The 18,124-nt window shown below is 44.1% G+C and overlaps 1 protein-coding gene across 1 annotated transcript; it reads right to left on the minus strand.

The window, feature by feature from the left end:
• Positions 1 to 1,612: 1,612 nt before the first annotated feature.
• On the minus strand, positions 1,613 to 9,169 carry LOC100516094 (olfactory receptor 52M1). The gene has a single exon (XM_084978316.1). The coding sequence runs from the start codon at positions 3,540 to 3,542 to the stop codon at positions 2,589 to 2,591; it is 954 nt and encodes a 317-aa protein (XP_084834442.1). The 5' UTR covers positions 3,543 to 9,169; the 3' UTR covers positions 1,613 to 2,588.
• Between the last annotated feature and the right edge of the window lie 8,955 nt (positions 9,170 to 18,124).

The following is an 18,124-nucleotide window of genomic DNA, read 5'->3' on the forward strand; positions in this document are numbered from 1 at the left end:
CTTTGTTGGTTGTCCCGCAACTAGTGTCTTTCGAATGCTTGAACCATCACATCTGCAAGTGCTTCCTTCTTGTGGATATTTTCTTAGTTCACAGCCAGTGGAATCTTTAGCAATTGAGCCACTATCTTGGGCAAGGGACTACCTCTGACCTACCTACTAACTAGTCTGACATCCTTTTCAGCTACCAGGCAGTTAATGAGACAGTCCCATAACTCCATATTACCTTCTGCTTGCTCTGACCACTCTCTGTCCTCCAAAAAGCAGACCACAACGTGGGTTTGACATGTGACATTTACTGGAGGTTATGCCTGTGAGAGAGGATGCAGGGGGAGCTACAGGGTGTGGAGTGAACCGTCTCTCCTTTGTGAAGGAGAGGAGAAGGAAGGGCATCTTAGACGTGACTGTGTTTCTCAAACCTCCAGGAAGACCAGCTGTCCAGGAGCCATCACTGCCTGGCAGAGCTGTTCTGTCTCCCGGGACTGGGCCCACTTTGTCCCAGTCAAAGCCAGTCGTTGGCTGGCAAGCTGACTGAGAAGCGTGGCCTCTGCAGAATGCAGCAATGGATCTCGATGTTGTCAGCTAAGCTCAGTCCATCATGTTCCCTGACGTGGACCACCTGGGAGGCACATGTCAAGGTTTCCCCAACAAACCCCTTTGGCTTCTTGTCTGATCTGTGAACTTCTCAGCCTCTTCTGGTTAGGTGACCAACCTAATGCTTCTTAGCTGCCCCCAAATTCACAATATTTATATAAAAAACATATGAGACATTAGAATTGAGGGACAGTGGTATTCTGTAACCAATCTGACAGACTGAAAGCCTTTGGAGAATAAGCTCACTCAGACTGGGTGGAATTCCAGTGGTGGAATCCCATAAACTAGATCCACGTTTGTCCAACTCCCTTGCGTATACTCTTCTCTCAGAAAACCTAAGGGTTCTGTGCTGAAGGAGAATGTTTCTCATTTTTCTCCTAGGGTTAACTTGGTGGTTAGATGATACATTGAAACAAGTTTGGAGGTAGTTCTGAGTCCTGGGCTCTGTACTTTCCCTCTTAGGCTCCACAGAAATGTCCCTGAGAGACAGTGAACATATACTGGCATTAATTCCTAACTTTTTTGCTGCTCCCCAACCATGGTTGGGATGAGTGAAAAAGGATTTTACTTATGATTGTGTTCCCATGTACAAGAAGAACATTTGACTCTTCCAAAACTCAGACATAAGGATCAGGAACAATAAATACTGTGGTGGAGCCAGGGGATGCAAATTAGATGTGTTAGAGGAAGTGTGAACATAGTTGGAACATAAATTACCACACATTCTAGGTATCCCAACTGATACCTAAAATGCTAATTATTCCCATTATTGGAAGAGCCAAAGCAAACTGAGTCATGTTTTCTGATTGCTATGAGGTGCTCTCTTTTCACACGACTGTATCCCTTTATATCAGACCCCATGTTGGTTTGTATATTTGAGGCTTAGTATATTGAACATCTTCCTGTTGGTTTAGTTTATAAAGTTGCATAGTTGGTCATTGGGCTGAGATAGCATCCATCTCTGCCCTTTGCGGTCCCTCTGAGAAGGAACACTGAGAGGGTACTGCTGTGGGGACTTGTGCCCGCCCAGTTCTGAGAGTGAAGACAGCCAGTGTCTGCTGTGCTGAGGACGCTAATGCACAATCACTCACACCTTGGAATATGGCTTTCAACTCTCACCGTTGAGCAAAAGGATAAGAAGGGCTTAGAAGCTTTCCCATTAGAAACAGAAGTCTTATTTCCTTATTTTTAACTCTGATAATTGCCCAAGGTCCCTTGACATAACACTTGGGGGAAACATCAGCTTCCTCATCTACAAAGTAAGAACAGTAACTGCTGCCCTTACAGTGTGGTTTTGAGTCACAAAAGTAGCTTTTCAATCGAGAGCAGAGAAGGGCTATATGTTACACAGTTTGTAGGTATTAAGCTACTATATAATCTGAAAGGTAAAGTCAACGTTCTTCCACGTGCTAGATCTCATACCTTTATTTTGTGATCCATTTAAAAGACCGCTCGTTATGATCAAGGATCCTTCAGATGGATCATTGTCACCCAGGATGTCTTTGTTTTGTCGTCTTAGGCTTAAACATCCTTCAGTAATTAAAAAATCATCTACTTTTTAGAATTTAGAGATTTTTTTGCATTGCTTTTGGAATTACAAAACCCAGAGAACACAGGGCTTAACATGTCAGACTGCTTGACGTTTTCAAATGGGAAGCTGCCACCCTATCTACTTTCTCCGGAGTTCCCATTGTGGCACAGTGGTTAACGAATCCAACTAGGAACCATGAGGTTGCAGGTTCGATCCCTGGCCTTGCTCAGTGGGTTAAGGATCCGGTGTTGCCGTGAGCTGTGGTGTAGGTCGCAGACGCAGCTCAGATCCCACGTTGCTGTGGCTGTGGTGTAGGCCAGCGGCTATAGCTCCAATTCGACCCCTAGCCTGGGAACCTCCATATGACATGGGAGCGGCCCAAGAAAATGGCAAAAAGACAAATTTTTTAAATCATTAAGAAAAAAAACCTTTCTCCATGAGCTTATTTAAGAGAAGGAAATATCAGTCATCTGATCTTGGTTCCTATCTTCAGGGTCTGGAGAATTCTCTCTCGGATCTGCTTAGTACGAACAGCATAGACAATGGGATTGAGGATTGGAGGAATGAGGAGGTAGAAGTTGGCCAGCAAGGTGTGGATGGGAGGAGGCACCTGGCGACCAAATCGGTGAATGAGGGAAGAAACAGCAGTGGGAACATAGAAGATCAGGATAGCACAGATGTGAGAACCACAGGTCCCCAGCGTCTTAAGCCTGGCCTCGGGAGTAGTCAGCCCCATAACAGCCCTGCCAATCATCACATAGGAGGCAGCAATGGCCACTGAGTCTAGGATCAAGACCAGAAAGCCAATGCCCAGCCCATAGATATTGTTGACCCTGCTGTCACCACAGGCCAAGGTGACCACAGCCATGTGCTCACAGTAAGAGTGGGCGATGACTCGGGCTTTGTAAAGAGGTAGCCGCAGGCGGATCATCAGAGGCAGGGGTCCAATGTAGAGAACACCCCGGAAAAGGGCAGCTAGCCCCAAACGTCCCACCACAGTATGAGTGAGCACCATTGTATGACGTAGTGGGTCACAGATGGCTATGTAGCGGTCAAAAGCCATGGCAAGGAAGATGCCTGACTCAACCGTGGCAAAGCAGTGGATGAGGAACATTTGAGCCAAGCAGGCATCCAAGCCAATGTCACCAGCACCAAACCAGAAGATGCCCAGCAGTTTGGGCATGGTGGAAGTGGACAGAACCAGGTCAATGAGGGCCAGCATGCACAGGAAGAAGTACATGGGCTGATGCAGGCTACGCTCCACTCTTACCACAGCCAGAATGGTGACATTCCCCACCACGGCCACCAGGTACATGGAGCCAAAGGGGATGGAGAGCCAGATGTGCAGGGCCTCCAGTCCCGGGATGCCAGTGAGCTGGAAGGAGCTGGGTTCTGAGCAGACATTATGAAAAGTGAGCATGGCTAAATGTAAATGAACCTTCTCGCTTTTGCCCCGAAATGCAGTAGAATTTTTTTTGAATTAAAAAGAAGAGTATTAGGTCCTGTAAATTGAATGGAATCATTGACGAGAAGAGAGTCTAAATTTTCTTCAAAGCATAGATTGTCATGCCATTTTATTATTAAACATACGGCATCCACAAGTTTACCAAGCACAAGCCAAATATTTTTTACTTAAATGTGAGTGTCTTTATGCAACATGACTCTCAAGGAGTAAGGTTCTTGCCCCAGTGAAAATGACCTAAAGACAAGCATGTGACTAGCAATTTAACTCTAAGTTGGTGCCGTGTATTTCACCAAATCCTATTAGCAGAATTCAGAGTGAAGTTTCCTTGATAAGAGACATATTGATGCTGAAAGGTACAATGACAGACTCTGGGACTCTAGATGGATCACTGGAACTACCCAGAATCTATGTCACAGCTTAATCATGGGGCCAGCTTAGTTACTGGATGAACTGCAATGTTTAACCTGTAGGCCAAAATCGCAAAGCAGATGTGGGCTGGTGGAGAAGAGAGACTTTCCAGAGGGTGTAAGAAAGTGAATTCCGACAGGTGAGAGAGCTGGTCCCTGGAGCTCAGTTTGTGTGTCTGCCTGAAGGTAGATCCCTGCCAGGGCTTTCTGCCTTCTTCGTGGCTGAATATGAGGATGAGATTCCGGAAGTGGAGAGGGTCCCCCAAGGAAGGAAAAAGGTAATAGTCAGTGAGGACCCACATTAAGCCTAGACAATTACTGGGGCAAGGAAACACTCGGTCCAGAGCAGCTGCCTAAAGGGGAGATGTATAGCTAGAAAGAAGATGTAGAAATATTTTTCTTCAGAGTCTACGGGCTCAGAGGGGAAGGTATTCCTGTGTATAACAGAGGCATCTCAAGGAAAGAAGCATGTAAGGAGCTCTGCCTTCTACATCTTGAGCCTATTTGAACACAGAAGAGTAGGCGTCGTCTGTGCTTTGGAATTTTCCAGATCTGATTTCAGATCTTGGAAGTAGGAGCTGCAGGCAAATCATTTACTCTATCCCTTTAGTGAGATGGACTTGACCTTGTTCTACAGCAAGTGTAAATAGCGTGGCATAGAGAATTAACACTAAGCTTTGCCTCTTTAGGCAGCTGAGACTAATGTGTAAAACCAAACCTACACTGAACAAACTTCAAGGAATTTTGGCGTGTGTCTCTCCGGGTGGCCACGGTGCTGGGAAGATGACAACTTCTGTCAGCTGGTTGTAGTGACTTTATCCCACGGAATTCCTCGGCATGAGCTGGGTTTGCTCTCCATCTCGAGCTTCTCATAGGTGACTGTGATGAGAATAGGAAAGGTGTTGGCAGTAGCAGGAACAAGGGAGTCCCTGGGGCAGGGAAGGAAAGGGTGCACAGGACCCCAGCTGGGACTGAAGTGGCCAGGAGGGGTGAGGCAGAGGGGCAGGTGGGGGAAACCTGTCTGGGTTCCCTTCCCTGGCCTGCTGGCTATTCTCCATCTGTCTCTCTGGGCACCCATTCTGTGTCCCCAGAAGCTGCCATTTATGGGCTACTGCTTTTCTTTATTCATCCAGTTTCTAGGTGGGCTCAGCCAGTGTGAGGCACCATCAGGAGATAAGAGGGTGAGACCAGAGATCAAGAGTAGTTTCCCAGTTCCCTCCCACCAGGCACACTTGGCAGTGTGGTGCTTCCTCCCAAAGGCCACGGCTCCTGAGAAGTGACCCCATCCCCACCCCAACACACACCTTTGTGTTCGTCCTGGCGACTGCACCGTCCCTTACCTGGTAGGTCTGAGGTGATGCTGCTCACTGCGGTTAGTCCTGCCGTGAGCTCCACCATCCTTGGTCAGTTTCCCTAGCCCTTCCCAGGCTTCTGCAGACGGTCTCTTCAACTGCCCCCTTAACCGTGCCACTTCTTTTCTGGATACATGGGACCAGATCACAGTGGTATGCAGTCTTCTCCAGTATCAGCTCTTGAAAAGCTGTCTGCTTCCTCAGGAGGACACGTAACCTGAATGTTGACAACCTCACAGAGCTAGTTACAAAGGCACAAGAGCTATAAGGTCCTGGTGGTCAAGGGCGGGGTGGTCCCTGACCATGATCTAGATTTACAATAACGGGGATGTGTCTACTTCACCCCTACCTCCTATTTAACTGTCTTTCATAACTTGATATTGTACTAAGCCAAAGTATAACCCTTTGAGAAAATGTTTTACTTCTCGAATGGGAGAGTCATTGAATAGAAAAATCAACAGGACTTGCCAAGGAAGTTTACCTTTTGTTCTGATGCTGTCCCCCTTGGGGTGTTACCTTCCTCCTTGTTAGTGGGGAAGCTGCATTGGCATCTTTCATTCCTTCTAATGCCATTTAAGTCCCATCATTACTGAGTCATACCCTGGGGCAGTGGTTTCCATCTAGCTTTGGGCAGAGAAGTCACATTGTAAGAGGATCTCACTGTACAAATTACATAAGAAATTCAATGTTTACCCAGAGAATCATGGGCATAAGTGATTTTCTTGAAGGCAGACAGGCCTTTGCTACATCCCAGACCCTTTAAGAGCTAAACTGGACATCCTCAGTCGTTTTGAAAGGGCCGCAAACCTTGGGGAATGAGCAACTGTACTTACTCCTCTCCTATCCTATGCCTGACACACACTGAGCTGTTTTCCTGATGGATGTTCATCTCTACTTTGTCTCTTCCTCTTCATCCCTGGAAACATAAAAGCTGAGAAAGGGTACCCGGGACGGGAGGGGTGCTCTTCAGCAGCGGGGTGGAGGTGGGCTGAGCCTTGGGGTTGGATTTGCAGACTGTTATCCGTTCCCTAAGATCCTAACACTCCTTAACCTATGCCTCTCATGTGCAGCCCTCACACCTTAAACACAGCAGAAGGAGGCTACTGCAGCTTCTGTTCAGGGTGCTGTTGGTATAAAGGCTCTCGGCAGGACAGCTCCTACTTGCGCTCTACCTGAATAGATTAGCCTAAACCGACCACAAGTTTTTCCCATTCTCAGCCTTCTCACGGGTTTCCTAGATGGCTGAATTTTTGCACTTCCCAAGAGACAAGTTATTTTGCTTCTGACAACCCATATTCTCTCCTGGATAACTCTACTCTCATCTTCCTCACCTGGCTAGTCCTTAAACATAGCACATCACCATGGCTCGGGTGCCATCCTAAAGAAGCCCATCTTTGTGCTGTGCACACACCCAGCACTCTGAATGGCCTCCATTCCTGGGTTTCCCCACACAGACGTGAGCTCCATGAAAGTAGGAGGCATGTCTGTCTTGTTCTCTCTGTAATCCCCAAGCTGGCACACTTCCTGCTATGTTGAATGAGAATAAAACATTATGCCTTTTTAAGGCAACTGGCGGAGTTTTTTAGGGTCCTGTATTGGCATTAGTGAAGTAGAGGCCTCTTCAGCCTCTTTATGTGTGGCTCTGTGTGGACTCCACCCTTTCTAAGCCCCCTTCCAAGAGAATTCCTTCTCCCTGGGTTGTGAAGACCAAGGCAGGAGCACGATCTAACCTGGGATGCCCAGAGGTCCCAAGTCCGTCCATCCTCAGAGGCTGGGAACCTTTGCTCATGTGATGACCTTTGCTCCTTTTCCGGATTTTCCTTGTTAGATGCTTTACCCAGGCTGGGTAGTGTCAGCAAGAACCTCAGGCTCTGCTAATGCCTCTGAGGCTTGGCACTTAGAAGCATTCTGCTCAGCAGGCAAGGGCATTCTTACTTGTATCTTTCGGCTTCCTCAGGAGTGAAAGAAAAAATCAGGCATTGTCCCAGAAACCTAAATTTGATTTTGTACCCAGTATCTAAATTTAACACAGCTATCCACGGAATGTAAGGATTAGTCAAGAGAGGTCTAGGTCTCTGGAGGACAGACCTTGTAACTGAGTCATGATCCCTTGAGTCTAAATCCAGCCCTTGTTTTTCTGATGTGCCTAGAACCTGGAGCTAGTCTAAGGATACCAAGAAGAAATCATAAACACTTCTCTAGAGGAGAATGAAGAATCCTCTTGGGACTAGAGCTCAGCCTTGCTGTAAGTCTTCAAGGAAGTCTTAGATCCTTACAGCTCTTGGAGGTAATGAGAGTCCTGAATGAACTTCCAGACAGACAAATGGCTGTTAGGTAAAAAGGAGATACTGCAGACTCAGCCCCTTCCTCTGGTTTACAAGGTGAGGAAAGGACCTCATGGACTTTGGTGGAGCCATGCATTCTCACATCATTCTGGACCTTACCTTCTCACCCTAAAGTCCCATTTCTTAGGAAGGAGGAGAGCCAAACAGAGAGCAGTTTATCCCCTGGTGTGTTGTAATGAGATGCTCATGGGTTGTGGCTCATCACGCTTTGGGACATGGGGCAAGACATGGCCTTTGAAGCTCCAGTGGCTTGACTTTGCAGGCCAGCTCTGTGACTTACCCGCTGGGTAACCTTGAACAAGTTGTTTCACCCGCACTTCAAGTGTCAAGTGGGAATAATACCTGTTGCTGTGTGGCTTTTATAACTGAGTTACTGTATATAAAGAGACTAGTAAGAAAACAAACACCAGGTGCTTACACAGTGCTGTTACCATCACTGCTATTTTTGTCTCTGGGAGGGATTAAGCCTGGAGAGCATCCTTAAGGGTCTCCTTCAGACCCAGACCAGAAGCCAGTGTGGTCAGGGTAGAATGAATAGAGAATATTTAAATTTTACTCCTACTTCCCTTTCAGAGGATCCAGAGGATCTGGCACCTCAGGAAAAGCTAGGAACTTCCAGAAGTGTATGCTACCTGTTCCCCAGTCTTATAATTTGCATTCTATGTAAAACTGCTTGTGATTTCTTCAGTATCCAGGGTTATTTCTTGCATCTGTGCCTGTACACATGTTATGCCCTTAGCCAAGTAGGAAATGATATTCCATATAGGGGCGTATTTAACTTTGGCAACTTGTGTCAGTAACCAGCTCATCTAAATGATGTACTCAGCCTTTAGAGTTTAATAGGTGAGCAATGTTTCTTTGTACCTGGATCTCTTGCATGATATGCAGAAATAAGTATTCAATAAATCAGTGTGTTTGAATCATTAAATTCTAAAGTTAAGTCTCCTCTCTCTTAATAATTTAACAGCCCAATCTGACATTTCCTAACGAGGAAATAACGCATGAGAGATGCAGAGGAGCTTTAGACAATAACTTCTCCATAGACTGTATCTTAAATCTATACTAAATAAATGAGTTGTGTATTCAGCCTTAGAAGCAGAGATGAATCAGAAGCAAACCCTCTCCCTCTGCTCCCTCCACCACTGTCCCAGGAGAGGGCACTGGGGCCCCAGGGTGAGATACCAATGGCAGACTGGACTCTGCAAAACACAGGGAAACATCAAGCTTGGTGTCACTAAATACCTTAGTCCTTCATTTGAGTGTGTTGACTTGTGTGCTGACTTGGAGTCATTGGACTCTTGGCTTCCTACACAGGTCAAAGCTGAAAAGAATGTGCTGAGTCAGGCCAACATAATAACAGGAACCCGAGATGTGTAGCTCAATTTCTATTTATAAATTGAATGTTGGATTTCTGCTCTATGGCCTTATCAATGAGTTGTTACTCTTGCTCTGAAATACACCATTTTTCATATACAACTCTCGGGTAAAAAAAAAAAAAAAAAATAGAAGCCTAAGCTTATTAGTCCAGGAAATACAGTGGATTTTATGGGAATAAATATTCCAGCAACACAAAAATTCATCTTCTCTGAAGCTAGAAGATTCTTATTCATAAAGAGGAATACTGATGCTCAGTATAGGTAACACATTTTCAAAATTCTTGTAAGTGATAAGGACAAGGACATGGAGTCAAACCAGAGTCCATCCCTGTTTGAGGAAATTGGTATACCAGAGTGGTTAACAGCATAGGCTGAGACCACATCTGTCTGATTCTAATTTCCAGTCCTAGGGACTAGTAAGAAAACAAACACCAGGTGCTTACACAGTGCTGTTACCATCACTGCTATTTTTGTCTCTGGGAGGGATTAAGCCTGGAGAGCATCCTTAAGGGTCTTCTTCAGACCGGGAACCCATATGGTCAGAACAGGGGCTAATGAAGTAGAATCAATACAGAAAATTTAAATTTTACTCCTACTCCCCTTTATCCCTGGATCCAGTTAGCCCTGTACCTGAACTCTCATATTCTCGTCTGTCCTTGATAGCCACCCCTGAATTTTACCTCTTCTGTGAGCTCTCCCAGATTCTTTATCCCTGTATCTAACTCCCTGAATTTATCATGAATTCCATGTCTAGCCTTCGTCCTACCCACAAACTATCTTTGAGGCTAAACCCATCCACTCCCTAGCCTCCCGACATCCCCTATTCTGCAGGATATTGACAGTCTCTTTTCTGTGTTTTCCAGCACCCGGGAAGATTGTTTAGAGTCTGAAGCAACTGTGCATATATAGTTAATATAGGAATCACCTTCAGATAGACATGCTCATACATATTCCTATTTGGCTGGTAAACACTTGGCTATATCAATTGATTTGGGTATCAGAATGACTTGGCAAATATTAGGTTATGTAATCTTAATTTAAAAAAAAATTCTTAATCGTTGAGTAAAATCCTCACCCCAGGCTCACCAAGTACTCCTCCTGTCTCATGGTCTCAACCCCTTACTGCCTTGTGATGCTGTAAGTTGGTTCCTCTGGCTGCCGTCTCCCGGCCAATCTCCCTGTTTTATTTTTATGAAAACAGTGCTATGAAAGAGGAGCTCTTATGACTTCTCAGGTCATGAAACTGAGGCACAGAGAGGCTAATTTGCCTGAGATTTATGTAAGGAGTGGTGGAAAAGTGAAAGATTGAGCTTCAAATACCGTAGGTTAAAATGGTACAATTTTCACTCCTAGTCTACTAAGTATTATGAAGGTAGTCAATTTTTTCTACAACTATCGAGAATTTCTTTAGCCTTTTGTGATAAATTACAGCAATTTTTTTCAAATGCTGATTCCTCCCTGCATACCTATCTAGAGCAAATCTCTCTTGTTTGCTGTGCATATTCTTACACATTGGTGGATTTGGTTTGATAATGTTTTACCAAGAATTTCTGCATCTCTGCTACCAGTAAATCATATGGGTTAGGGGCCTTGTATTGGAAGGTTAATAGACAAATTCTTTAAAAAACATATTCATTTATTTCTCCTTGTTTTGAGTGTGATTGTGTTTTAAGGAAATTGGTCCATTCGCGTAGGTTATTAGATGTATGGGTATAAAGCTGTTCAAAATACTCTTTGTCTTAACATTCATGGGAATAATAGTGATGGTTTTTTTTTTAATTTCAGAGAGTTAAGACACAAGCATGTTATTCTTTCATTTCTGAAATGAGTAACTTGCATGTTTTTAAACTGGCTAGAAATTTATCACTTCTGATTTTTTTAAGGAACTAGCTTTTGATTTCATTTACTTTATTGGCTTCTCGTTTCAATTTCATCGATGTCTGCTAATTTGTTTGCTTTAGGCTTAGGTCACTCTTGGTCTAGTTTTTCAAAGCAGAAAGTTATTTTAATTTTTCCTCTAATAGACACACTCAAAGCTATATTTAAGCACTACTTTCACAGCAGCCCACAAATTTTTATATTTATCTTTCCTTGAGTCTTTGACCTGTCAATGGAGGAAAAAAAAAACAAAAAGTCCAACATGAGAGCTGAGAGTTTAGCTTTATTTGGGGTCTACTTATGACTATGGCCCAGCAAAGAGCCTTTCAGATCTCTGAGGAACTGCTCTGAAAAGGTAGGGGGGATGGACTATCAAACACACTTTTTGGTAGATGGTTGCTGCTAGTCCCAAGAAGGTTGCTACTAATCTTGGAGCTCAGATGTCTCCATTAATGATTTTAGTGCTTTTCTAGCTATGAGAAGATGTGAGAATTTGGGGTTTATAAAATTTCTAACTAGCCGAAGTCCTGTTCTACCAGACTTTTCTAGAGGACAGAGTTCCTCAGTCTCCATCTCCTTTTAGGTGGAGTTAAAAGTCAGTGACTATGGGGGCTAGAGACCTCATTCTTGTGGCACCAGGGGGCATGCAATGGTCTAGTTTGCACTGCTTCCTCATGATCATAAATTTGATCATAGTTTGGAAGGCAGTTCATGACCATTTTGTGCCACAATGCCAGACATGCTCATTCCTAGGTTGGGTGATGAATTTGATCAATAGGCCATTCAATGTGCTATTACTGAACTAGGCCCTATTAACAGTAGCCAAAAGTCCCTGAACTCCCTCTTGTACTAGTCTGGTATCATTCAGGAAACAATGCCTTCTTGTTGCTTCCGCCCATATCTACAGTTACGCTCTTACAGTTGTTGATCTTCTGTAGAATGACCAACCTGGTCAACTGCTTCAAGTCACCTAATCATTGGATCAGATACTCAGTCCTATGTGTGGTAACACAAGAAACAAAAATCTTGTAAAATAGAAGACAAATGATACAGGTACGGTATTAAGGTCATAAGCAAGAATTTATGCCAACAATTTTCATTAGGTGCTATACAGTTCATCTCCAAGTTGTCTGATGTAGTCTGTCTGTACCAATTGTTTAAGTGAAATGTTACAGAAGCATTTTTCATAAGACACTCAGCCCAATTTCATGGTGTTATTTGCCTCTTATCCTTAGTAAAATTTAATTGTTCCCAAATAAGAGCCCCTAACCTTTGATCCTGACCAAACTCAGCTGAACTTCTGTCCAGAAGTCTTGGGCCTGGAGAGGTCTCTTGAAACATTTAATTCCTTTATATGCTGACCCCCTGTTTCCTACTTTACATTGACCTAATTTCTTTGTGTCCTAAGAAAATTGGAATACATTAGAACTCCAGGAAATGTTCTGATGCAGACACAGGGAGCAATGACAACACAAGGGAAGCACAGTTCCTGTGCTTCTCACCCAATAATCAAATACTGAACAAAAAGGCAACCTATGAAGTGTAACACTGCTCACAGAATCTTAGTGATTATCATGACCTGAGCACAAGCATCCCTTTATTCTTTGTTGGTTTCCCTGACCACCTGCCCTATCCTTAAGTGCATATCAAAAGTCTAACGTAAACCAGCTGTGCTAGAAAGGGGCCTGTTATGACTAACAAGACATCCCTTGCGTCATTACGGTTCTGAATCATTTTTGGGAACTGAGGACCAGAGACCAAATACTGCAACAATAGATACTCCCATTGCTGTTATCACTCAGAAAATTCCAAGGGGTTTGGGAGCTGTGAGCTTAGGAACTACAAATGAGGAACAAATATATGTAAGAACTAGATGAGGACATCTGGATGACCTAAATACATTGCTTTTAAATCACAACGTTGAAGTCCACCCCTGATCTCAGAACACAGATCCTTCACAGCCAAATGATCACACATCTGGGAGCACTTAAATTTGGTGTAGCACTTGAAGATCAGACAGAACTATAGTGCCAACAAAATGTGCCTAACCTTTGGAGAGGTCAGTTTGGGGAAGGAATTATTAAAAAAAAAAAAAAAAAAAAACCTTGTTCTATAAAGCCATTACATTTTTACATTCCTGTACTAGTTTGATTAGACTTTCTCTCCATTATCTATGCTACTTGTACCTCAAACTTGTGCAGAACTATTTAGCATGGAAATCAGCTAGCAATGAGCTAGATCCAGTTCTTCCTCAAGGCAGTCATTTTCCATAGATATTATGTCCCGAGGAGACTATAATTTGATCTCCCAATACATTTGATCACCCACTAGTATTATAAGACATCCTTATATGTGTTAGCTGAATCTTAGCAACAATGCCACTGATACACAGTATCACAGTATGGCCATGGTGCAATTCAGTTTCATTACAGAACAAGCTAGGGAGGATTACAGAAGCATTTGCTTTGCCTTTCCAACAGAATCTGCCCTGGCCCCTATATCAGACATTGCTGTTAAAAACAGTTTTTACAGTTGGCCATGACTCAGTTATTTCTGGATTCCAAGTTAACTAAGGACAAATACTCATCTCACAGGCTCGTACTGAGACTGGTCTCTGTTGTGTGCTATATGACCCGGCTCACCTCCCTCCCATGGGAAGGATCCAGGTGGTCCTTTGGAGAGGTCAGTTTGGGGAAGGAATTACTTGAGTAGTTCCTACCCCTAATCAAAGTACAACAGAATGTGTTTTATTTCCACCTGTTCTGGGGACAAGAGCAGTCATGGTACATTGACGTGACTTCTAAATACCTCCAGAGACCTTCTATAAACTGTACTGCAGGGGGCTCTTTCCTGAAATCAAGTCAGGAAAACCATCTTCAGGATCAATTACCCAGCACAAGCCTTCTTTACCCTGTTGCATTTTTTTTTTTTTGTATGGATGAAAGAGATCTAGAACTGCTGAGGTCGTGAGTGGTACAACTTTACTGAAGCCTCAGTGGTCTAATGCTGGTTTTTATGAGCCATCTGCCTTTTTCCCAAGCCACATAGGACTACTGTAGAGAGAATTGTCGGTACCAGCCCTCCAATTTCCAGTATGCCATTAAAATAACAATCTCTTCTTGTCCACCAGTCTTCCACATTGTTTTAAGTTGTGTGGGCTTGGGCAGTGTTAGTGGTTCCCATTTAGTATCTCCAATTAAACCTGGCCTGAGAATGGACTGACTTGCCTTCTTTTTACAAAATTAGGGGAGGCAATCCCCAGTTGGACATAATAGCCATCCCAACAATTCACATAAAGGAGATGTGATCACCTCAAAATCTATTCAAAAATACCACCTTTCATCCAAACTTTCTCCCTAATCCCATCAACAGTTGTAACTCCATATCCTCCCAATCTTAACTTGGATTAAAATTAAAGGCAAAATTCTTAAATGTATGATCAGCTCATGGGTTCTTCTGAATGGTTAGGTTTTAAGCAACCGGGAGATCTGGTCATCACTCTTCTGGCTTCAACTAGCCTGGGTCTCCGTGGCTGTGGTCAGCAGTTTCCATCCCATGGGGTCCTCCTTTCTGTAAGACAGCTCAAGCATACGTGCCAAATTGTTACCTATATCCCTTGGGGAGAAACTAGGAGTCTTGTGACTCTTATGGCCGAACTGTTGTTCAAGCTATTATTACCTTTCTTGCTTGACTGCCTTTCCTTGTTTCTCCATTCTTTTCTCCAGTTACTAACTGATGGAGTCTATTCTTTGGAACTCAAAACTTTAGTCTCCTGGGCCTTCTATCTAAAACCACAAAGCAGCCATTTTGAGTTTATTTTTGTGCATGGTGTGAGGGTGTGTTCTAGTTTCATTGCTTTGCATGCAGCTGTCCAGGTTTCCCAGCAATGCTTGCTGAATAGACTTTCTTTTTCCCATTTGATGTTCTTGCCTCCCTTGTCAAAGATTAATTGACCATAGATGTCAGGGTTTATTTCTGGATTCTCTATTCTGTTCCATTGGTCTGTCTGTTTTGGTACCAATACCACACTGTTTTGATGACTGTGGCTTTGTAGTATTTCTTGAAGTCTGGGAGAGTTATGCCTCCATTTGCAGCAACATGGATGGAACTAGAGAATCTCATACTGAGTGAAATGAGCCAGAAAGACAAAGACAAATACCATATGATATCACTTATAACTGGAATCTAATATCCAACACAAATGAACATCTCCTCAGAAAAGAAAATCATGGACTTGGAGAAAAAGACTTGTGGCTGCCTGATGGGAGGGGGAGGGAGTGGGAGGGATCGGGAGCTTGGGCTTATCAGACACAACTTAGAATAGATTTACAAGGAGATCCTGCTGAATAGCATTGAGAACTATGTCTAGATACTCATGTTGCAACAGAACAAAGGGTGGGGGGAAACTGTAATTGCAATGTATACATGTAAGGATAACCTGACCCCCTTGCTGTACAGTGGGAAAATAAAAAAATTAAAAAAAATAAAAATCAAAAAAAATAAAACCACAAAGAAGGGAAGTCAGAGGGACTTATACCCAGGAAGCCCTGCAGGGTTCTGCTTGGCTTTATTCCCCTCTCTTCTTCAATATTCCTCAATCCTAAGGGGAACTGGGGTGGGGGCTGACAGTTCTGACTACTTCATGCTGAATAGGGGTGCTGTGAACACTTCAGGATTAGAGGAGAGAAATTCAAACTTCAAAGAATCCCCACAGTATTTATTTGATGAAAACATTATCTTCCTCTTTACTTAGCTCTCAAATGTTTGTCCAAATTTTGTGACAAACTTCACAATGAAAATAATGATTAAAAGGCAGTCTGGGAGTTCCCCCTCGTGGCGCAGCAGAAATGAATCCAACTAGGAACCGTGAGTTTGCGGGTTCAATCCCTGGCCTCGCTCTGTGGGCTAAGGATCTGGCGTTGCTGTGAGCCGTGGTGTAAGTTGCAGATGTGGCTCAGATCTGGCATTGCTGTGGCTGTGGTATAGCTATAGCTCCAATTAGACCCCTAGCCTGGGAACCTCCATATGCCACAGGTGCAGCCCTAAAAAGCAAAAAATAAAGGGGTGGGGAGGGCAGTCTGTAGCAATCCCAATGAATGACCAGTTGGAGCCTGCTTCTAGGGGCTGCTCTAATTCTAAGCACACTCTTTCTCAGGTTAAGTTAGGTTCTTGACAGATTTTTAGCTGTGGTCCTTTTTAAGGTATGATTCATCTTTTTCATCTTTCCGGTCAACAGGGGGCCTCCAAGATGCATGCCAATTCCACATGACTCCACGTTGTTTAGATACCTCCCGAATCATATTAGCAGTAAAGTTGCCCCTGCTATTCCTCTGAGTTAGCTGGGTGGCCCACATCTAGGAATCCCCTCCTTGAGGAAAGCCTTTATAAACTACCTCTTGTAGCCTTTGCAGTCAGGCCAAGGAGTGCTTCTACCCAGCCTATAAGTTGTCTCCCATCACTAGTGGATAACAAAAATTACCTTTTGCTTTGGACAGGATGATAAAGTCTATTGGCCAGTCTTCCCCCAGGCCTTCCCCTCTGTCTTGAACTCCTATGTGGGGTAGGGGAGGCCCAGTCTTGGAACTACTTTTGGCTCAAATCATACCTTGTCATATGACTCTTTGAATCATCCCTTCACGTATTTGGTCCCCTAACATAGTCCTCTGCCCACGGGAGGGTGACATCACACCCATACTGGGTGCTCTGGTGTATTGAGCCAGTTATTTCCTCAATTCGATGTTCTGGAATTAAAACTATTCCTTGGTCATTCATAACCCAATGGCAAGATTCTAAATGAGGAGGATCAAATCTCCCTTCTTACAAACTTTCAAGGTCCTCAGGTGAGCATTTCAGGCTAGATTGGATCAGGTGTATACTCAGGGTCAGAGTCATCGCTGGAAGAGTTTTTGTCCTGGCCGTGGCTTTGGCAGTTTGGCCAGCCTTTCCTTTTTGAAGCTCGTCAGACCCCTGATGTCTGACCCCCTCCTTTGGCTTGAGCACTGCATCGAGTAGTTTCAGAACACCTTTAGTGTCCTGGAGTTATCTTCTCTGAGAAGTGAGCAGTCCTTTTTCCAATTTCCCCATGCGCATATGTAACCAAAAAGGCATATTTTTATTCAATACAGATGTCAACTCTCTTACCTTTACCAAGATGTAAAAATAGAGGGTTGCCTATTACTGTGAATGAGGGTTACTGTGTCATTCTTTTGGGCCAGCGTACCAGGTGGCAAACTTGTTTCCAGGATCCCTTGCAAGCTTACCACTGCACATGTGGCCATTTGATTTCCACGGTCCTTGACTATTTCTCTTGGTGTCCATCTCCAAGTCTGGGCCTCCTAAGGGAATGTGGGTCAGGTCCAGGTGGCTGAAGTTCACCTGTTCAATGATGTGCAAACAATCAGGTGTGGCCCCTCCAAAGGGGAGGGAACGACATGACTGGGTTCACGGAAGGCACGGTCTTTAGAGTCACCTTTGGACTATCACGTGAAATTACCTGACATCTACCTAAGCAGCCCGAAGTAAGCCAGTCTCCACACTTTTGTTCCAAAAATGGCAACACAGGGATGTATGCACCACGGTTGGTTTCCCTAGAATGAACTTCTCTGCCTTTGCAGCAAATCGTGAGGGGCAGCTATGGCTCTCAAACACGTTGACCCTCCTGGGTTATAATGCCCAAAGTCCTTGAGAAAGAGGCTACTGGGTGTTGTGTGTTCCTGGGATGATGGGTCAATGCCCGCCACCCCGCTCCTTGATTCTTATGTACAGAAAGATTATATGGCTCTTTCTGATCTGGCAACCCCATAGCAGGGGCCATCAGTAGTTTCTCCCTTAATTGTCTGGACTTTTGACATTCTCCCTCCACTAAGGGCTCACAGTCCGTCCTTTTTGTGGCCTTGTACCATGGTTTAGATCTTAGCCCAAAGTTTGGGATCCAAATGTGGTGGAATCCTGCCATTCCCAGAAAACTGCACAACTGTCTGCTGGTGTTGGGCTCTGAGAATCCAGCTACTGCATCATCGCAATCCGGGAGCAAATTCCTTTGGCCTCTTTGCAGTTTGAATCCTAGGTATTTCCCTGCATGATGGGAAACCTGGGCCTTTTACTGAGACTTTATAGCCTCATTCAGCCAGAAAGTTCAAAGTAGTTAGTGTCTTTGTCCGAGTTTCTTTTGCTTAGGTT

Source organism: Sus scrofa, chromosome 9 (assembly GCF_054392235.1).
Source record: "Sus scrofa isolate SSC_HxYL_T2T_F1_AM1 chromosome 9, Sscrofa_HxYL_maternal_Yorkshire_Landrace_v2.0, whole genome shotgun sequence".
Taxonomy (NCBI): Eukaryota; Metazoa; Chordata; class Mammalia; order Artiodactyla; family Suidae; genus Sus; species Sus scrofa.

What these genes read in the sequence shown, in the direction of transcription:
- LOC100516094 (XM_084978316.1), bottom strand. Translation starts at nt 3,542, where the DNA reads ATGCTCACTTTTCATAATGTCTGCTCAGAACCCAGCTCCTTCCAGCTC.